Source organism: Meriones unguiculatus, chromosome 6 (genome assembly GCF_030254825.1).
Source record: "Meriones unguiculatus strain TT.TT164.6M chromosome 6, Bangor_MerUng_6.1, whole genome shotgun sequence".
In the NCBI taxonomy this organism is placed as follows: Eukaryota; Metazoa; Chordata; class Mammalia; order Rodentia; family Muridae; genus Meriones; species Meriones unguiculatus.
This window is the reverse complement of record NC_083354.1, coordinates 43145319-43166083: the sequence shown is the minus strand read 5'-3', so window position 1 is coordinate 43166083 and position 20765 is coordinate 43145319. Positions and strand designations below refer to the sequence as shown.

General features: G+C 53.3%; 3 protein-coding genes across 9 annotated transcripts in view; 2 read left to right on the top strand and 1 right to left on the bottom strand.

The window, feature by feature from the left end:
* The window catches only part of Ip6k1 (inositol hexakisphosphate kinase 1), a 43065-nt gene extending 32410 nt beyond the window's left edge, over positions 1 to 10655 (top strand). The window contains exons 4-7 of one of the 2 annotated variants that reach the window (XM_060385288.1): positions 1247 to 1297; positions 3596 to 3777; positions 6563 to 6738; positions 7330 to 10655. In XM_060385288.1, coding sequence (XP_060241271.1) covers positions 1247 to 1297; positions 3596 to 3777; positions 6563 to 6738; positions 7330 to 7839 — 919 coding nt within the window. In that variant the 3' untranslated portion in view covers positions 7840 to 10655. The remainder of the gene's footprint in view (positions 1 to 1246; positions 1298 to 3595; positions 3778 to 6562; positions 6739 to 7329) is intronic. The other variant, XM_021662545.2, reaches the window with a different exon arrangement.
* A 573-nt stretch (positions 10656 to 11228) lies between these two features.
* Positions 11229 to 13659, top strand: Gmppb (GDP-mannose pyrophosphorylase B). Its single transcript, XM_021662640.2, has 9 exons — positions 11229 to 11581; positions 11685 to 11765; positions 11857 to 11905; positions 12051 to 12193; positions 12409 to 12567; positions 12649 to 12727; positions 12801 to 12928; positions 13013 to 13195; positions 13287 to 13659. The coding sequence occupies exons 1-9, from the start codon at positions 11453 to 11455 to the stop codon at positions 13416 to 13418; spliced, it is 1083 nt and encodes a 360-aa protein (XP_021518315.1). The 5' UTR covers positions 11229 to 11452; the 3' UTR covers positions 13419 to 13659.
* The window catches only part of Rnf123 (ring finger protein 123), a 29045-nt gene continuing 21908 nt past the window's right edge, over positions 13629 to 20765 (bottom strand). For 5 of the 6 annotated variants that reach the window (XM_060385279.1, XM_060385284.1, XM_060385280.1 and 2 more), the window contains 11 exons: positions 20613 to 20700; positions 20437 to 20524; positions 20265 to 20349; positions 18901 to 19040; positions 18623 to 18811; positions 18461 to 18536; positions 18146 to 18230; positions 14486 to 14628; positions 14241 to 14335; positions 14055 to 14140; positions 13629 to 13980 (listed from right to left, as the gene is read on the bottom strand). In XM_060385279.1, the coding sequence (XP_060241262.1) occupies positions 13860 to 13980; positions 14055 to 14140; positions 14241 to 14335; positions 14486 to 14628; positions 18146 to 18230; positions 18461 to 18536; positions 18623 to 18811; positions 18901 to 19040; positions 20265 to 20349; positions 20437 to 20524; positions 20613 to 20700 (1196 nt within the window). In that variant the 3' untranslated portion in view covers positions 13629 to 13859. The other variant, XM_060385285.1, reaches the window with a different exon arrangement.

Sequence of the window (20765 nt, the reverse complement as noted above, 5' to 3'; positions counted from 1 at the left end):
TTGGAACTTTCTATATTGCTTGTGGGGAGGGTTGCAGAGTTACAGACCCTTGAATTTTTGTTGCTCCTGGACTCGCCTCCTGCGTGCTGGGATTACAGGTGTTTACCGCCATGCCTAGTTTATATAGTGCTGAGGAGCAGCTTCATGCATGCTAAACATGTATCAACTGAGCTTATCTCTGGCATCAGGTCACTTCACTCCATGCTGCCCACGTGAGCTTCCAGAGCTTTGTTCAGGGCCCAGTCCGCTCTCTGTATTTAGGCTTTAAGCGGTTCTGTTCATGTTACTGTGAAAACCTTGTGTGTTTGTGACCGTGTTTCTCCCATCCTTTGGGCTAAGTCTGCATCTTGGAGCTGCACACCTACACCTTAGTTAAGATGTGTCTTGATCTTGGGTATTCTTGAGGGCTCTTGCCTGCAGGAGCACTTCCTTTACTTCATCTCCATCATCTACAAGGGGCTTCCTCTTGAATGACAACTGTGAAGCCTAACATGGGCATTTGAGTGACAGAATATTCTAGTCAGTAGCTAGTAACTGAGGCTTTTCTTTTAGCAGTTTTTAGAATAGGAGTTGTTTTGTTCTCCAAAGTGACATTTGCTTTGTGAAGCATTTGTGAAAAGCCAGTGAGTATAGCTTTTACATCAGAGTGTTTTGTGAAGGTGCCAGCTCTTTCTACAGTGACTGTACTTCTATCTGGCCTTGCAGCAGAGATTCTGAGTCATACCCAAGTGAAGATTACTTACCAGGGCCAAGACTGTGACTCCAGAGGACTAGTAATACCCAGTACTACAGGGGCTCATCCAGACCTGGAACTTGCTTGGGTTTACTTGACAAGTGTTTCCTAAAGTGGACCTGCATCTACTTTTCAGAAGTGGGGGAGGGTGCCAGGCGTTGTTGGATTTCTGTAGTTTAGTTCAGAAGTGAGGTCATTGCCCAGGGCCTTTTAACAAAAATGTCAGAGGTACTTGGTGCTCAGAGGAGAGCCACCATTTCCAGCACATACTAAACCATTCCACAGTTAGAGAAAAGGCTAGCATTTTTGGAAAGGAAGGTAACATTTAAAATTTCGATGGTGCTCTGCCTCTGTTGTGTGCCACAGACTTACTCTACAATCCCTAGGGTGTATGGCTTCACTGGCAGGGAAGTTTTGTGGACTTGTGAGTGTGAGAAGTTGCGTTGCGAGACTTGTCTGGACCTCACAATATAGCCTTGAGCCTCTGATTCTTCTGCCTCTATCTCCTGTCAGGATTACAGGTGTGCACCACCAAGCCCACTTGAGCTCAGGACCTCATGCATGGTAAGCAAGCACCTTCTGACTAAACTGCAGCCTTCGGCCCCTTTTAGCAGTTCTTTTGAGTATATACCTAGATGTGAAGTTACAGTCAGGGAATCCTCTTTAACTCTGAAAAATTTTTTTGCAGGCTCCCTTCCCCCATTGTGTGTGCATGCATGTGGGTGCACATGCCGTGGAGGCCAGACAATGACATCAGAAATCATTCTCTTTTTTTTTTTCTCTTAAGATTTATTTATTATTTATTTATACAGCACTCTGCCTGCATGTACACCTGCATGCCAGAAGAGGGCACCTGATCTCATTATAGATGGTTGTTAGCACCATGTGGGTGCTATTAATTGAACTCAGAACTTTTGGGAAAACAGCCAGTGCTCTTAACCAGTGAGCCATCTCTCCAGCCCCCAGAGATCATCCTCAGTCACTCTTCTACCTTACTCATTAAGGCAGTGTCTGTCAGTCAAATGCAGAGTCCACCAGTTTCACCAGTATGGCCAGTCTCTATACTCACCTTGCTCTGGGGATTCCCTGTGTAATAGTCAGGGTTCCCTAGAGTAACAGGACTGATAGAATGAATATGTATATAAAATAAAGGTGATTCATTAGAGTGGCTTACCAGATGTAGTCCAGCTAGTCCAACAATAGCTGTTGGCCAACAGAAAGTCAGAGAATCCAGTTGTTCAGTCCACAAGGCTGGATGTCTCAGCTGGTCTTCAGTATATGCTGGAATCATGAAGAAGTAGGCTCAAATGCCAGTGAAGGAATGAACATGTCAGAGTGAGGGCAAGCAGCCACAGAACAAAAGTTCCCTTTTTTCATGACTTTTCTGTAGGCTCTCAGCAGATGCTCTGGGCCAGATCAAAGGTGGGTCTTCCCACTTAAAATGACTTCAGAAAAATTGCTCACAGCTGTGCCCAGCTGCTTGGGCTTTAGTTAATTCCAGATGCAGTCAGTTTGACAACCAAGAATGGCCATTGTACCTAGTCTTTGCCTTCTGAAGGTTGGAATTACAGCCTAGCCACCGCACAGGCTCTGAGACTCCAGACTCCACTTTCACGCTTGTGTGTGAGTGCTTCACCATTGAGCCATCTCCCAGCTGCTGGTTTGTGTTTTAAATGGGGCTCCTCGGTATTGGCCACACTTGCCTGGTCTCAAGCTTCTTGCGCTCAAGCATCCCTGCCCCATTAGCTTTCTGAGCAGCTGGGACTACTGCAAGCTCCACGCTACGCTGTGAGGACACCAGAATGTTCACAGGGCTGCGCCAGGCTGTGCTCACACAGAGGCCTCTAATCCCACATGGCACTTATTGTTTTTAAAGATTTATGCATATGTTTATATTTGTATATAAATTCCATGTATATATAGGTATGTCCATGTGTGGGTATGTGTGCCTGAGTTGAGATGCCTTTGAAGGACCCAGAACCTTAGAGCTTCCTAGTCACAGTATAAGCAGTCATGAGTACTTTCATGGTGCTAGGAACCAAACTCCAGTCCTTTGGCAAAAGATGTAGGTAATCTTAATCACCAAGCCATCTCTCTACACCTTATTTTCTTTCTTTCTCTCTCTCTCTCTCTCTCTTTCTCTCTTTTACTGTTTTGGTTTTTGTTGTTGTTTTCTTGGGGTCTTTATTTTTCAGACAGGATGTATGTAGCCCTTGAACTCACAGAGATCCACCTGCCTCTGCCTCCTGAGTGCTGAGACCAAGGGTGTTCTACCACCACAGCCAGGCATGGCAGCACATGTTTGTAGTCCCAGCACTCAGGGAGGCAGAGGCCGGTGGATCTACAGAGGGAGTCCAGGACAACCAGGGCTACACAGAGACATCCTGTCTTGAAGAAGAAAAAAAAAAAAAAAAAAAAGAGTGGGAGACCTGTACTGCCACACCTGGACTTTTTTCTAACTGTTTAAATTAAGTACTATTTATTGTTAGGTTTGTAGGGGTGGGGTACATTTCCCTTAGAGTATGTATAGAAGTCAGAGGACAAGTTTGTGGAGTTGGTTCTTTCTTTCTGCCGTATGGGTTCTGGGATCCAGCTCAGGTTGTCAGGTTAGTGCCGCAGTGCCTTTCCCACTGGCCCATGTTGGCCAAGGCCCAGATTTTTCCTTTGAGACTGACCAAGGGGGAAGTGTTCAAAGGCCCAAAGAGGATAACACTCATTCTGCTCCCTCACTTTTGTCTGGGCCAGTGCCACCTGTAAGCAGGTTCTGGGTGGCAGGCCAGGCTTACTCTAACCCTTCCCTTCTCTGCATTTCTAGAGATGACATCTCTGCCCTCTTAGTGGTATTGTGTTCTTCCTTCTTAGCTCCCAGGAAGCAAAGAGTCCAAAGGTGGAGCTGCACTGCCACTCAGACGTCCCTTTCCAGATGCTAGACAGCAATAGCGGCCTGAGCTCTGAGAAGATCAGCTACAACCCCTGGAGCCTGCGCTGCCACAAGCAGCAGCTCAGCCGCATGCGCTCTGAGTCGAAGGACCGAAAACTCTACAGTATCCTTGTCTACTGGTGGGAATTGTGTGAGGAATGGCAGGACAGTCTTATTCTTACTGTGGTTTTAGCCTGAGGACTGCCTCTGGGGCCTTGTTCATGCCCAAGCATTTGCTCTACCATTGAACTATCCTTAGTCTCAAGATAGGTATTTTTCATTGTTTTTATTAGCATACATTGGACATAATAGTAGGTTTTATTATGAAATTTTAAAAATGTGTGTACATAATGTATTTTGATCATATGCAGCTGTTACACTCTCTGGTGTCCCTTGCACTACTTATCATCATCCCGACTGGCCTCACGTGTGCTTCCCTTTGCGTGTCCCAGGAAGTTTCACAGTGTCGTTCACAGGAACATATATACCTTACACCACTTGGGGGAAAATCTCTCCCTCCTCTCTCATCCATTGACTAAGTATGACTCCTCAGGAAGGGGCGGGCCCTCTGAGCCCCTTCCATGGCATGCATGGTGTTTGTTAATGGAACTGGCCTTGTACAGTTAACGGTGTTGTTGCAAGTTCAGGAGTGCAACCACCGTGTCATGTAATGGGACCTTTCTCTGACCTAATTGTCACTTTTTTTTAAATGATATTTTTGTTTTGGGTTGGTCTTGGTTTTTTGAGACAGGGTTTCTTTGTATAGCCCTGGCCGTCCTAGAACTCACTCTGTAGAAAAAGCTGGCCTTAAAGAGATCCACCTGCCTCTGCCTCCCTAGTGCTAGGATTAAAGGCATGTGCCAACACTGCCTGACCTTAAAATGATTCTTAATCCCTAACAATTTCATGTGTGTATAGTGTTTATGCTCACACCCCTTATCCCTCTCTTAATGGACCTGTGCCCTTCCTCCTTTTATTAAAAACAAAAACCGCTGAATTTTGACTGGAGAGATGGCTCAGAGGTTAAGAGGTCCTGAGTTCGATTCCTAGCAACCACATGGTGGCACACAAGCATGTATAGAGAGATCTGTTGCCCTCTTCTGGTGTATAGGCACACATGCAGGCAGAATGCTTTGCATAAATAATGAATTGATAAATTATTTCTTAAATGGCTAAATTTAAGTAAAGTGCTGTTGTCTCTGCTCTCTGTAGCTGGAGACAGGAGAACCAGAAGTTCAAAGTATCCTTGTGTTCTCCAGGCTGTTTAAGGCTAACCTGGGATCACAAGACTGTCCAAATAAAGTCTGGAGAGACCCGAGTTCAGCTCTGCAGAACTCAGAAGAGCCAGGCTGTGCCTATACTCAGAGTACTGAGAGTGTACAGACAAGGATGGACTGATCCCTGAAGCTCACTGGCTAGCCAGCTTAGGTGGGCCAGAGAGTTTCACATTCTGTGAGAAATCCTGTCTCAAACACTAAAGACAGAGGGCAATTAAGGGAAGATATCTGATGTTGCTCTCTGCCCTCCGCCACCTCCATCAAGTGTGCACACCACACACACAGCATAACACACACCTGTATTTAAAAATACAGATCAGTGCAGTGCGTGTCTTGAATGCTTAGTATGGAAAATTATATACATAGACCATACCTGGAATTCATTTTTTTTAAAACAGGGTCTCTCTACATAGCCCTGGTTGTCCTGGAAGTCACTGTGTAGACCTCACTGGCCTCAGATTCACAGAGCTCTGCCTCCCAAGTACTGGGATCAAAGCTGTGCATCACCATGCCTAGCTGAAATTCTTTTGTTGTTGTTTTGTCTTTTTTTTTTTTTTTTTCTTGTTTTATGTATATGAGTGCTCTGTGTTCATGCACACCAGAAGAGGGCACTAGATCCCAGTATAGATGGTTGTGAGCTGCCATGTGGTTGCTAGGAGTTGAACTCGGGTCCTGTGGAACAGCAGCCAGTGTTCTTAACCTCTGAGTCATCCAACACCCTCTCCTTTAAATTTAATTTTATGTGTATGAATGTTTTGCCTGTAGGTATGTATGTGTACCATTGTGCATGCCAGGTACCTATGGAGGCCAGAAGAGGGGGTCAGATCCTCTGGAACTCTAGAGTTAGAGATAGTTGTGAGCCACCACATTGGTGCTGGGAATTAAACCCATGTCCTCTGCAAAAGCAACAATTGCTCTAAACTGCTCAGGCATCTCTCCAGCCCCTAGGAATGAAATTATGGTATGTTTTATGATAGGAATGAATCTTGAAAGCATTTTACTAAACCTGGCATACAAAGATTAATGCTGGAACATTCCAGTAAAATGAGCTGCCACCAATAGACAAATTCCTAGACACAGAACGTAGAGGTTTCCTGAAGAGTAGAAAGGGCAGCTAGGAATTGAGTGTTCAGTGGGTAGAGGTTCAGCTTAGGGAGGTGACGATGGTGTTGGCTGCACTGAGGTGTAGATGTGCTATGCCTGTGACTGGCATGCTTACAGTGGCAAAATGGCAGTTTTCTTTTGCTTATTTTCTTGAGGCAGGCTCATTCTAGCCAAAGCTGACCTTGAACTCACTGAAATAATATATATATATATTTGGAGATAGCTTCTAAATGTGTAGTCCTGGGCTAGCTTGTAACTCACTCTGTAGAACAATCTGGTTTCAGACTCACAGAGATCCACCTGCCTTTGTCTTGTGAGTGTGAGTGCTAGAATTAAAGGGTGTGTGCCACCAACTCCTGGCTCTTAAGATTTTACGTGATGTACATTCTACCAAAAAGTTAAAGCCAGTAGTTTGAAACTGTCATTTAAGAATTTGTGAGGCACATACAGTTTAAAGTGGAGAATTTTCCTTGTGCTCTTCTGAGTGGAGCTGAGTGAGTATGGCTGTCGTCCTTGACTTTGGCCCAGAGTTCCTTCTGCTTGAGAATGTGGTACACCACTTCAAGTGCCCCTGCGTGCTGGACTTGAAGATGGGCACCCGGCAGCATGGGGACGATGCTTCCGCCGAGAAGGCGGCCCGGCAGATGAGGAAGTGTGAGCAGAGCACTTCTGCTACACTAGGGGTCAGGGTCTGTGGCATGCAGGTGAGTCACCAGTGGTGAGAGCCCAGGTGCTGCCGAGTGCATGTTTTAGGTTATGTCCATGCCTGCCTGACACCTGTGCCCTCCTGCTCTGCGCTGGTCCAGAATCTCCTCTGAGAAGGTGAGTCCCCCACAGGGTGCTGAGCGTGTGTACAGTGGGGTCACTGAGCCCTGCTTTCTGCACTCGACTCTGGCAGAGCTCCATGCGCAGGGTCATTGAGAGAGCCTGCTCCCCTGTTATGGGGCAAGTAAGTCTTGTCTGTCAGCAGTGTGTTCCCAGTTAGAGTCTAGCTGGACCCTGGGACAGCTTGGAGGCAGATTCTAAAGTGATGGCAATAGGCCTGGTGTTGGCTTTCACAGCTCCATGACGGGAAAACCTGGGGTGAATGGCCTCCCTGCTCCAGTAGGAGGAGCTGAAGAGCTCAGGTTGGTCAGAGTGCCTTCCAGAATGGTTGGTTGGTCGGTCGGTTGGTTTGTTTGTTTGGTTGGCTGGTTGGTTGGTTGGTGGGTTGGTTGGGGTTTTTTTGGTTGGGCCACTTTGTGGCCATCAGGCCTTCCTGGTTCTCAACCTTGTCTTGTCTCCTGGGGTTTCAGGTCTACCAGCTGGACACAGGTCATTACCTCTGCAGGAACAAGTACTATGGTCGTGGACTCTCCATCGAAGGCTTCCGCAATGCTCTGTATCAATACCTGCACAATGGCTTGGACCTGCGACGTGACCTCTTTGAGCCTATCCTGAGCAAACTGCGGGGCCTCAAAGCTGTGCTGGAGCGGCAGGCCTCCTACCGCTTCTACTCCAGTTCTCTGCTTGTCATCTATGATGGCAGGGAGTGCCGGTCTGAGCTACGTCTCAAGCACGTGGACATGGGGCTCCCTGAGGTGCCACCATCCTGTGGCCCCAGCACCAGCCCTAGCAACACCAACCTTGAGGCTGGCCCCTCTTCTCCGCCCAAGGTGGATGTCCGCATGATTGACTTTGCACACAGCACATTCAAGGGCTTCCGGGATGACCCCACTGTTCACGATGGGCCGGACAGAGGCTATGTGTTTGGCTTGGAGAATCTTATCAGCATCATGGAGCAGATGCGGGACGAGAACCAGTAGGCCCAGTTCTGGGCCCTAGGACGACCCCTTCCTCTCCACCCACAGGCAGGGACCATTGCTCTGAACTTGCTGTGAGGACACACAGACTTGCTTTTAAAGGGTTATATTTCTCTTTGGTGTAAACTAAAAGAAATGTTTTTAGCTGTAGCCTGGAATCCATATATATAAAGTAAAGGAGGACAGAACATACGTCCTCTCAGCCAGGCTCCTTAGCTTTGTGGCTTTGACTGCTGTGTCCAGGCTGACTCAGGAAGGAAGAGGTGGCCCCAGTGGGCTTGGCAGCAGAGAAAGAATGCCTTTGAACTTTGGTTTCCCTTGCCTAAGGTTTTGGGCTCTGTGGCTGTAGGGTTCTGCTGATTGAGAGGTGAAGCCCTTGGCTGGCACAGGGTCTCTCCATGCCTACTCATCCCTTATTTCCCAGAATTGGGAGCATTAAGTGCCCACATCTTGAGGGCCTTTGTAGCTGTGTGCCAGTGCTTGAATAGATGCCTCAGGGCATTACAGGGCTCACTGCACACATGGACTCATCCTTGGCTCTGATTTTGGCATGGGGCTAGGTTTGTGAAGCTGAGCTAAGGCCAACTCACAGCAGAGGGTGGGCCCTGGGCTCTCTAGGCACCCACTGGCATGCAAACCTCCTCCTCTGTCCACAGCCCCATCTAGCCTCTTGCAGAGATCCCTTGCCTAAGGAGGCCACATATCCTCTTGTCTCGCTGAGGTCGGCACAGCTCTGTTTGCTGAGGAGAGGCAGTGTCCCGGGATGCCTAAGGGCCTGTAGTGGCTCTGGCCCACACAGTATTTGCAGTTCCTGGGCCTTGGGTGGTGTCCCTTCCTCTAGCTTGGGCAGCTGTGCTGCCTGTGGATGGGCTGCTCCTCCCAGGGCTCTGGGGCCGTGGTCCGCTCAGGGTCTTGTCTTGGCCAGGCCAAGCTCAAGGCAGCAAGTAGCCCGTTAGGTGGTGGTCCAGGCTCTAGGCTTGGAGGGAGAACTCTAAACTTGTCTGGTTTTAGGGACCTAGGGCCCTGGGTATGGGAGTCTGCTGAGAACTTTGTCTGATTAATCCTGGGGTCTGTCAGTAAGTCCGTTTGTCCACCTGCTAGCCCCTGTTTTGTGGTGAGCTTTCTGGAGTATAGCCTTGTTAATTAGTATATATTGATTTCCTTCATGCTTTCCTCAGCAGAATATTCTTTCCCTTTGCTGAGGTGAGCCTTTGCTCCTGTGCCCTTCCTCCGCAGGTTCTGCTGTTTTTCAAACCTGATAGCAGAATGACTCGTAGTGGTGTTTACTTGCTGTCCTGGTGGCCTTCCGCACCAACAGTGGGGCAGTGAAGACTCAAGAGGTGGTCCTGACCCATTGCTCTATTTTTGCTACCAGCCCCTTTGATGGTGGATACTTGTTGCCCGTAACATAGGTGTCCGACAGGTTACACTGCACTCAGCCATTGCCAGGGTGAGCAACAGTCTCCAAGTCTGTGGCCAGTGGGCATCACTTCTGACATGTCTGTTTTGGCATTTGAAGATAATCCTGCCAGCCTTTGAGAGATACTGTTAAACTAATGACACAATTGCCTGGTTCTTAGAGATGCAGCCTCTGAAAAGGGCTCCTTGATGGATCCCAGTCTTCTGACCCTGGTGCCAGTGGTGGGCAGGTTCCCATTCCTTAGGGCCAGGAGGCAGAGCTTTGCCCATTTTTGGTTAGTAACAACTGTCTTCTGTCTAGTAGTAGTCTGTTGCTTCAGCCATGGGGGCAGTAAGTGTTCATTAGTGTGGATGCGTCTCTGGCAGGATAGAGGTCAGGAGATGGATTTGGGGCCAGCTGAGACCTAGGAGTGTGTTGTACTTCCCCAGTTTGAATTTTCTGGGGGCCGGGGCGCTGCCCCCATCCTGCTGGTTCTCAAGTAGCAAGGGAGGCAGTGCCCACAGCACTTGGAGTTTTGCCACTACAGTATGGAAAGGCTGGGATTTGCTGCTCCTCGTGGGCAGGGCCCCACTTTTCAGCACTTTGATACCTGGAGGCCCAGCTCGTTTATCTAATAGCGGTGGCAAGTGTGTGCACACACTTCCTGCCGTTGCTCTCCTACCTGTCCCTGACAGGGCCTGCCTTCCCAGCCCCAATTTGGGACCAAAGTGCAACTCGGGATCATGGGTTGGGGAGCTCAGATCACCCCTCATCATAGTATTATATTTTCCTGGGCCAAGCCCACACCAGCCCCGGGGAGATGGGTGGGAATGAAATGGGATAGGTGGTGCTTAAAAAGGAAAGGGACCAGTGTAGCAACTACTTGCCTGGGACCCCACCCCTCCCAGCTCTGGGCTTGTGCAGTGGGTGTGGGGATTCTCTCTTGGGCCAAGGCGCCATGGGCTAGTTCAGTATCCGCTGCTCATTCGCTCACATCTGGCCATGTGCACGTTCCCTTAGATGCAAACTGCTTTGAACTTTACAACTAAGTAAGTTGGTTGTGTGTGTGCCCATTAAAAACAAAACAAAAAAAACAAAAAACATTTTAATGAGGAAAAAGGAGAACCTGGGAAAAGTTCCTTTGCTTTTGTGGAGGAAATGTAAGACTTTGAATTCTGGAAATTGTTCTCTGCTCCTCTTTCCTGGAAGCTACACGCCCGCCAACACACCCTAAGACCTGCGCCAGGATACACACGTGGCACCATTGGCCATTGGCGTTTAGGCGCGCTTGCATTTCCCCTGGTCTTCTGTGTGGTGGAGAGGAGTGCTTGGCCCAAGCCGGCCCTTTTCTGTACACCCAGCGCTACCCTCCCGCTTGTGTCAGGTCGTGTATGTCCAAATAAAGCCTCTAGAATCTGAACTGTCTTAAGTCTGTGTGAAAGCTTAATAGCCTCCGGCTAGACAGACCCAGGTAGTTAGGCTCGTGGGTCTTGGTCTTCCATTAAGGGGAGGTGCCGAGTCTCAGCCGGGGGAATAGGCTGAACAACTGGGTCCAGACAGTGCTGCGGGGCGGTTCCGGAGCCGAGTTGGCGGCAAGGGAGGGGTTGGAGGTGGGCCTCGGAGCCAGCACGGCCGGGCAGGCCAAGTGGGGGAGGTGGGGTCGGGACAGCCCCCCTCCTGAGGGGCGGAGTCGTCAGGGCGAGGCGACCGAAGCGGGATTGGGGGAGAGGCGGCCCGGCGGGGCGGGGCAGATGGCGTGGCGGACCTGGTTTTGATAGGAAGCGGAGCTTCTCTTATCAGTTCCGCCTTTAGAGCCTCCAATGGGCTTCTGACCCGCGAGTTCTCCAGGTCCCCATGGTAGCCCAGCGCACTGGGAATCTAATTGGCTACGTCTGCCGTAGCGTAACGCCTGGCGTTCGGCTTCGGGCGGCCCTGCCACGTAGGTGACAGCCGATTGGCTCTCCCCTGCTACGTCACTGGCTGCGCCTCCTCTGGCCGGAACTCCGAGCCCGCTGCTCTCCAACCAGTTCCTCCAGTGTCTGGGTGCCCGGGAGAACGTCAAGGTAGAGCAGGCGGACGAGGTGAGACCGGAGTCGGTCAGTCTGGCTGGTGAAGGGTGCGAGGCAGGCACAGCGGCGGGAGTTAGTGGCAGGGGTCGGTCAGGCGGCCTGTAAGTACTTTGGAGCCAGAAACCCACTCCTATCACCTGCAGGCGCCATGAAGGCACTGATCTTGGTGGGTGGGTATGGGACACGGTTAAGGCCGCTGACGCTGAGCATTCCGAAGCCATTGGTTGACTTCTGCAATAAGCCCATCTTGCTGCATCAAGTGGAGGCGCTTGCCGCGGTAAGGCCCTGGGTCTGCTGTGGCGGGAAGAGGGATGGATAGTGACTGGGAGGTCAGGGGTGACCAAAGCTGGTTAATTAGCACACCTCATTGTGTCTGACAGGCAGGTGTGGACCATGTGATCCTGGCAGTGAGCTACATGTCACAGATGTTGGAGAAGGAAATGAAGGCACAGGAGCAAAGGGTGAGGCCATAGACTTAGCCCTTTATTTTCGTCCCTGCGGCTCTGCTTACTATTCGAGGAAGAACATAAACAGATGACTTCTCCCTTCTAGCTTGGAATCCGAATCTCCATGTCTCATGAAGAGGAGCCTTTGGGGACAGGTCAGTGCAAAAATGGAAGGTCGTTGGGCAAAGTTTAGGGTCAGTAAAGGGATATTAGCCAATCTGAGTGGGGGCCTCTGGAGTGTGGACTCAAGGAACTAGGCCTCTACCAAGGTGGTAACATAGGACTTGTCCCCTTCCCTAGCTGGGCCTCTGGCATTGGCCCGAGCTCTACTCTCTGAGACTGCAGACCCTTTCTTCGTTCTCAACAGTGATGTGATCTGTGATTTCCCCTTCCAAGCCATGGTGCAGTTCCATCGACACCATGGCAAAGAGGGCACCATCTTGGTAAGAGACCAAGGCTTCCTTCTCTGACAGCCCCACCCTCATATACAGTCTCTCTGGCACCCCCCCTCCCCCGGTGTTAAACTCTCCTTGTTAGGGTGCAAAGTTGTGCAGAATGCCTTTGGGGCAGGAGCCTTTGAGACGTGGGGGTCGGCATTGTGTGTCAGGGGTAGAGAGCCCTGGACTAGGCCTAAGGTACCCTCCACCTCCACATTCAGGTAACCAAGGTGGAGGAGCCTTCCAAGTACGGCGTGGTGGTGTGTGAGGCTGACACAGGCCGCATTCACCGTTTCGTTGAGAAGCCGCAGGTGTTTGTGTCCAATAAGATCAACGCAGGCATGTACATCCTGAGCCCTGCTGTGCTGCAGCGCATCCAGGTGTGTAGGAGAGGACTGCCGGGCGGGCTGGGGGGAGCAGGCCTGTTGTGTGGCCTGCTCACGAGTCGCCCACTTCCACAGCTGAAGCCTACATCCATTGAGAAGGAGATCTTCCCAGTTATGGCCAAGGAGGGGCAGCTATATGCCATGGAGCTGCAGGGTGAGGCAGAGTCCATAGGGTGAGGGGCAGTGTGTGGTTAGGCAGAGACCCTCTGATCCATCTCTCTCTGCAGGCTTCTGGATGGACATTGGGCAGCCCAAGGATTTCCTCACTGGCATGTGCCTCTTCCTGCAATCACTGAGACAGAAGCATCCAGAGAGACTATACTCAGGCCCTGGCATTGTGGGGAATGTACTTGTGGTGAGGCCCTTGCCCAGCCTGTCACTAATCCTTTCAGATTTGGGAGACAAATGACCCACTCTTCCTTTCCTCAAATACTCTCAGGACCCAAGTGCCCGTATTGGTCAGAACTGCAGCATTGGCCCCAATGTAAGCCTGGGTCCTGGTGTGGTGGTGGAAGATGGCGTGTGCATCCGGCGGTGCACAGTGCTTCGGGATGCGCACATCCACTCCCATTCCTGGCTTGAGTCATGCATCGTGGGCTGGCGCTGCCGTGTGGGCCAGTGGGTAAGTTGATGAACTGGACTGGGCGGGGGGGGGGGGCGGGCAGGAACAGGGAATATGCGTGCCTCGTTAACAAGGCTTCCCCCACCCCCAGGTGCGCATGGAGAATGTAACAGTGCTGGGTGAGGACGTCATAGTCAGTGATGAACTTTATCTCAATGGAGCCAGCGTGCTGCCCCACAAGTCTATTGGGGAGTCGGTGCCAGAGCCTCGTATTATCATGTGAGAGACACGCAGGGCTGGCCAAGCTGCCCCCTCATTGCCTCACCATAGGCAGCACTTCAGAAGACCCTGGACTTGGTGCCATTTGTCTAGGGTGGAATGGACGCAGCTGAAGCTGTTAGACATCTGCCTTCTGGTGGGGACAGAAACTGACAGGATCCTGCCGAGCGTAACCCACAAGCTCCCACTCCCTCAAGAAGAGCTGGGCCAGGGCTCTATGGAATAATAATTTAATGCTCACTGTAGCCTGGACTGAAAGTCAAGCTCAGGCATAATTAGGGCAATGGCTGGGCTCCCACCAATGAGCCTATACACAGGCAGATGGATGGAAGTGCTAAGAGTGGGGGTGATGGGGAGATAGGGCCAAAGGAGCTCATAAATAGGGCTCAGTCTGGGTCTCGGGGGAAGCTTCCGGAATGGTGGAAGCTGTGTGCATCAGGCTGGCCTAGGCAGCTGAGGAGGTGGCACTTGTATTGGCCGCCTTGTCCCAGTCCTCGACAGATACAATGGTGGCTTTGCAGAAGAAGCAGTCCTTGTTGTTCATCAGGTGCTGGTTGATGCAGGCTCTACAAGAGGGGAGGGGAGTGAGAGCTACCGGCATGTCCCTATTCACCTCCCCAAGTCCATGGGACGCACTTACTTGCAGGATTTGTGGCCACAAGGCTGGAACACAGCAGAGATGGGGTGGGCGTAGCAGATTGGGCAGAGGTCCTCTTCACTGGTGGGCTAGAGGATGGAGAGTGAGTTGGCGTGTGCCGGGCTCGACACCTCTACCCGTCGTGGTGGTATTAAAGGGGCCTGGGCCTGTGCGTTAAGCCTCACTCACCAGGGAGGCAGCTGCTGCCTGGGCAGAGGCTGCGGTCAGGTGGGCCAGCATCTGTTCCACCTGGGCCAGCTCCTCAGCACTGATGTAATCCGTATCTGGGGTAGGCGATAGGTGGTATCAGGTCCCGTGTAGCCCTAGAACTCGGTGCCTCTTGAACACTCCCAGGCAGGGCATTTGCTATTCTTGAGGATCCTGAGCTTAGGCAGTCCTGCTACTCTTCCCTGACCCACCCCTGGTCCACTTACAACTCTGAAGAGAGAAGCGCTTCCGATCAGGGGCGGGCAAGGCAGTGCCAGGTGCTAGGGGCTCTGGCTGCCCCAGGAGATAGCATATGGAACGAAGCTGGAAGCAGGGATCAGCCAGGAGCACAGAGGTGGCTTGCTCTGTCCTAGATAGGGAAGGGTGCATAGGTAGTGGGAAAGCTTTGAGCCTATGTGAAAATCTCTGGGGATGGTGACAGCCCAGAGGCTTCGTTGTTATGCCTCCATTCTTTCCATCTTGGTGCCAACCAACTCTTAAGTTCTGGGTCCCTGTAGATCCCATATGACCTACATACGAGTTTAAAGGGAAGAAGGGTACTGTTGAAGGGTAAAGGTGCTTGCTGCTAAACACAACTTGAAATCAGATGCCCAGGACCCACGAAGTAGGAGAAACCCCCCTGTCACTTGTCTGACTTCTGCATGAGCACCCACATACTCACAAATAACTAAATCTAAAGGGAGAAGGGTGAGGACTCCGCCTAACCCGTTATACACGAACCCTTCGAAATCACTTTGGGCATGTTAGCTGCAAAAAGGGAATCTCCCCTTACTTATGTCCTTTTGCTCCTCAATAGGGAAGTCAGGCTGCCAGCCAAGTGATCTGAGGCACTGGGGCCCTCTGGTGGCCACGCTGGGTCCTCAAGTGCCAGGGAATGTGGCTGCCCCGCCCCTTAGCGGCGGGAGCCAATGGGAACTTGGGTCCCCACCCCGGAGCAGCCCTCTCCTAGCGAGTACTTAGAACCCAGTCAGAAAAGCTGGCGGAGCTGCAAGAAGGGCTGGGGCCCCACCTTACAACCCCAGACCAGAAGAGCCGGAGAAGCCGGCTGGGCAGGTGGAGCCGGCGTTGTGCCTCTCGAGCCATGGGCCGTAGGGAACCACAGTCAGAAAGCCTGTTCAGAAGTAGGTGAGTCCTGAAGCCTCTGCCCCGCACGGAGCTGCCCCATCTCTTCCCTGGTGGCCGCTGCCATGGCCCGGCTGCTGCTGCCAGGCATACTACTGTGCATGCTGGGTGCTGGAGCAGGCACTTCATACTTGGAGGACGCTTTGCCTCCCGCTCCCCACAAATGCCCCAGTAACTGCATCTGTGCTGCCGACGTGCTGAGCTGTGCCGGCCGGGGGTTAGAGAGCTTGCCAGCAGCATTACCTGCCACGGCCGCGGAACTTGACTTGAGCAACAATGCACTCAGGCGTCTCCCCCCGGGCTGGTTGGCGCCCCTCTCCCGGCTGCGGGCCCTGCACCTCGGCTACAATAAGTTGGATGTGCTGGGCCGCGGTGTGTTCAGCAATGCCAGTGGCCTGAGGATACTTGATCTCTCGTCTAACATGTTGAAGATGCTCCGTGCCCATGATCTGGACGGCCTGGAGGAGCTGGAGAGGTTGCTTCTGTTCAATAACCGACTGGTGCACTTGGACCTGGACGCCTTCCGGGGCCTGAGCATGCTCAGCCATCTCTATCTCGGCTGCAACAAACTCTCCTCCTTTTCTTTCAACCACCTGCACGGCCTGGGGATGGCCCACCTGCGTACTCTAGACCTCTCCTCCAACTGGCTGAAACACTTCTCCATCCCTGAGCTGGCTGCGCTGCCCGCTTTCCTCAAGAACGGGCTGTACTTGCACAACAACCCCCTGCCCTGTGACTGCCACCTCTTCCACCTGCTCCAGCGCTGGCACCAGCGGGGCCTAAGTGCCCTGTGTGACTTTGCACGTGAGTACACTTGCCAGGCCTTTGAGGCGTCCGAGTCCCGAGTGCGCTTCTTTGAGCACAGCCGGGTCTTTGAGAACTGCTCGGATGCTGCAGCTCCAGGCTTGGAGCTGCCTGAGGAGCAGCTGCACGCACAGGTGGGGCAGTCCCTGCGACTCTTCTGCAACAGCAGTGTGCCCGCGGCACGGGTGGCCTGGGTTTCGCCAAAGAGCGAGCTGCTTGTCGCACCCGGCTCTCAGGACGGCAGCATTGTCTTGCTGGCCGATGGCAGCTTAGCCATAGGCAGGGTACAAGAGCAGCATGCGGGCATCTTTGTGTGCCTGGCCACTGGGCCCCGCCTGCACCACAACCAGACGCTTGAGTACAATGTGAGCGTGCATAAGCCTCGCTCCGAGCCTGAGGCTTTCAACACAGGCTTCACCACACTGCTGGGCTGTATCGTGGGCCTGGTGCTGGTGCTGCTCTATCTGTTTGCACCACCCTGTCGTGGCTGCTGTCACTGTTGTCGGCGGGCCTGCCGCAACCGCTGCTGGCCGAGAGCACCCAGTCCGCTCCAGGAGCTGAGTGCACAGTCCTCGGTGCTCAGCACCACACCGCCGGATGCGCCCAGCCGCAAGGCCAGTGTCCACAAGCATGTGGTCTTCCTGGAGCCGGGCAAGAAAGGCCTCAATGGCCGAGCGCAGCTAGCAGTAGCTGAGGACTTCGATCTGTGCAACCCCATGGGCTTACAACTCAAGGTTGGCTCCGAGTCAGCCAGTTCTACAGGTTCAGAGGGTCTCATGATGACCTAGACTGCCTGGAGTCCCACACAGGCCACAGACCTGCTGCGGTCTAGAGAATCACAGATGCCGGCGGACACACTCCGGCTGGTCCTACAGCTGCATGAGAGCCCTGACCTGCACTTTGCCAGTTCCACTCACTGGCAAAGGGGGTGAGGCCCCCACCTGCCTCTTGCTCTGCCTAGCTCGGGACAAGGCCTTAGACCACTACAGCCTGCTACCCTAGGATCTCAGAGTGTCCAAATGTCCCAGTAAGATTAGGGAACCTAGCCAATCTGTTCAGAGCCCTGGGCCACCCTCAGGAGTTAATGCCGATGTCAGGGCATGGTATAGAAGAGCCAAGCATATCACCTTCCCCTCCCTGCCAGGGAGCTCACCAAGGAGGGAGAAAGCAGCTCCCACTCTAAGAGGAATGAGGAAATGCGCCCTTCCTCTGCTGAAAGAGGACCCAGTCTGTTGCCATCCAGCCTCCAGAAAGCTTTACAACTCCTGTGGAGTCTGGTGGGCATGCATACCTCCTTCAGGACACGCCTGCAAGAGTCGCCCTGCTGCCTCCGGCTAAAGGGAGAGCCAATCCCTGGGCTCATAACCCAGCAGGAAAAAGCCTGGCTATGTGACTAGTCTGGGACTCGGGTCCCTGGAGGGCAGGAGGCCTCTGAAGGACTGGCACTCATCTCATCCTAACGGCTAAGGCGGTACCCTGGATTCCTGCCTCTACTACTCCCCACTGCAGGCAGGTGGGGAAGGGGGCCAGCACTCCTCCCACGATGAGCTGGCCGCTCTGACTACTAAGGCGTTTTATAATAAAAGTGGTCCGTGTTCATTGCTGCGTCTTCCCACATGGGCGGCTTTGTGTGTGCAGCTCTTGACCCAGCAGGGTGGCCCCGACCATCAGGGGATGGCACATTTTCCAAGTTTTGGCATTTATGCCCCTGCAGGAGGCATGACTGAGAGCTGAGATCTCCCAGCCAGCCAGAGCTGTTGCTACTGACACGTGTTTAAGCAGCTTACACATCACCACCTAGCCTCTGCCTCGACATCCCAAACTAGGTTCTGAAGTTCACTTTGACACAAGGATACAGGTGCAGTGAGGCCCTGCCCTGCCAGCCCCTCCTCAAATGGCACACCCGGTTCCCACAGGGGCCAGCAGTCCCCAACACTCACTCTGAGGCCGGACCATGCACCAGGAGGCGTACCAGGATGCCGGTCACTGCCACCAGGATAGGGTAGTGGTCCACACTCTCCAGGCCTAAGGGGAGGGAAGGAAGATGGGGCACGCATACAGTGGGTTTGCAGCAGGAGCCTAGGCCTGGCCGCCACCCCTGACCTTCCCCACCTGCTCTTCCTGCACAAGGCAAGCCGAGGCTGGGAGTGCCAGCACGGCTGCCCTGGTACTGCATGGAGAGGCTAGCCCGGCTGCTCCAGGCAGAGGAGCTGAAGCCTTGGTGTGCCGAGGGACAGGGGCATCTAGATCCTTACCAGGCAGCCGCAGGGTGACCACACGGTCAAACAGGTTCCTCTCGGCCGTCACCCGGTTCAGCACCTGGTTCAGCAGCTGTGAAGGCGGGAGCCTGTTGGGGGGGGCAAGCACAGCGCCAGGGCACTCCCCAGGTCCCACCCTCCTTGCCCAGGCGGGCATACCTGTGCGAGACGTCGGAGCAGCATCTCAGAGGTAGGGCGGGAGCAGTCGAGGAATACCTCGGGCACCAGGGTGATGGTCATTTCCAAGACCCGCAGCAAGCTGACCGACAGGTCAAAGCAGGTGGCGCACACCTTGAGCTGCCGGCTGTCCACGAAGTTCCGCTCTAGGCGTTCGGCAGCCTGCTGGATCTAAGCCGGCAGCGGGCAGGTTGCCATTCTGCTGGGCCTTGTCCTCGGCCCACCCCCACCCCGACATGCCGGCTCCCGCCACAGCCCACCTCCTGGATCATGCCGATGAACTCCGAGAAGGCCCAGTTGAGCTGGTTGAGGACGCTGTTGAGGAAGCTGGGTGCTACGTCGGGGCCCTGTCGCAGGAGGTCGGCCATGTGCTGCTGCAGCAGGGTGGAAGGGCAGGGCTCTGGGGCAGAGGGAAGAGTATCAACAGGGACTCCCACATGGGGCCCTCCACTGGACCACTGCTTTAAGGACAGAAAGAAGGGAAGGCTCCCTAAGGATACTCAGCTCAGGAAGGTAGAGGAAGAGGCCATAGCACCGCTTGGGAGCTGAGGAGCAAGCCTGTCTCCCTCCTGCTGGGAAAGCCACAGGGCTGCAAGTCCCCAGCACCACCATACCCATGGGCCTGAAGCAGCCAGAGGGCTGCTGGCCCCACCTGGAGCAAGTTCTGAGTCACATGCCTGTTTGAGAGTGTCAGGTACAGACAAGACATCTTAGAGTGTTCCCACTAGTATCAAGGCCAGTTTCATGAAGAGCCCAGACTCTGTCCTGCTGTCCTCTGCTGCCCTTGGCCTGGCCTTGGCATATGGCTTAGGTGGTGAGCGAGCGCCAAGTCTGGGCTGGAAGGGCAGCAGTAACCAGAGCTCTCAGCTGTAGCTGGCCCGACATACCTCTCCAAGCCTCCGAGGCAAATCAATAGTTCCTGCACACAGGGATGGTATCTGGCCCCACCACCCCTCCCTGCTTGCAGCTAAGCTCCTTCCCAGAGCCCAGATGAAGGCATTCAACAAGGACTTGCTGTGTGAGTCTACCAAGGCCTCCCTGGGAACACCCAGAGATCAAGACATTGGCTGCAAAGGCAGAAACACTGGTGAGCCAGATAAGGAAAGCAGCAAGCCCTTTCTGCAAGCTGCACAGCCCAAGGTCCTGTCCGGGCCCAGGTGAAGAGCCTTGGGCTAAGGAGACTGTGGTAGGCGCAGGAGACAGCACAGCCTGTTCCTAGCCAGATCTGTAGCTCACTCTGGGTCCTGATCAGTTGCTAGCTTGTGCCCCTTTTGAGTCAAGGGTCCATGGCCAGAATATAACAGAGAAGATCCACTAGAGGGGTAAGGAAGCTGGCAGAGGGCAAGGAGGACACTATGTACCTACCTGACAAGAGCGGCCAGCAAGCTGGAGAGGTGTGGTCCCCTTCACTGTTAGCCCTTCACTACAACTTCCGGGAGAACAAAAGGCCTTATCCCTGGGCTCGGAGGCAGTTGGACAGATGGAGCCCAAGGGAAAGGTAAGGGGCCTGACACAGTCCAGAAATAGGCTTAGAGAGACAGGGTCTCCAACACTGGGAGGAGCAGGAACGGGCTACCAGCTCGTCTAGGGCTACCACTAGGACTTGTCCAACCTAAGTACTCACTTTGGAGGCTGGGCAAATTGGCATCCTCTGGTTTGGTTTTCAGCAGATGTGGCAGCCGTGTATAGCGGTATCCAAACCCACAGCCCTTGGGGGGTGAAACAGCAGGCATCAGAGGGGCAGGGTGACCCTTCCTTCCTGCCGGCCTTAGCCATTGCCCTCAGCTCAGGCTTACCCTCCAAAGCCGCACCAGGATCCAGTTGGTCTGGGCCCAGGGCCGTTGTTCATAGGGTGCCAAAAGGTTCCTCACCATAGCGATACGCCTATGTCGGGGAGGGATGGCAGGCTCAGGGTGAGGCTGGGCATGGTGCTGTACAGAGTGGGGTATGTGGCCCCCAGGCTCCTACTTACTGCTCCTCGGGGATGCGCTCCACAGCACGCAGGGAGTGTGGGTAGCACACGTAGCTGGCCAGGGCCTGCATCAGCGAGTCTCGAATGTCTGTCAGGGTAAACTCTGCCTCAGCAAGTCCCCAGCGTGAGCTGGGACCCCATGCCTAATGCCCA

Coding starts and splice junctions, on each gene's coding strand:
- Gmppb (XM_021662640.2), top strand. CDS start 11,453: ATGAAGGCACTGATCTTGGTGGGTGGGTATGGGACACGGTTAAGGCCG. Junction 11,582..11,684: donor AAGTGGAGGCGCTTGCCGCG/GTAAGGCCCTGG, acceptor TGTGTCTGACAG/GCAGGTGTGGACCATGTGAT. Junction 11,766..11,856: donor TGAAGGCACAGGAGCAAAGG/GTGAGGCCATAG, acceptor TCTCCCTTCTAG/CTTGGAATCCGAATCTCCAT.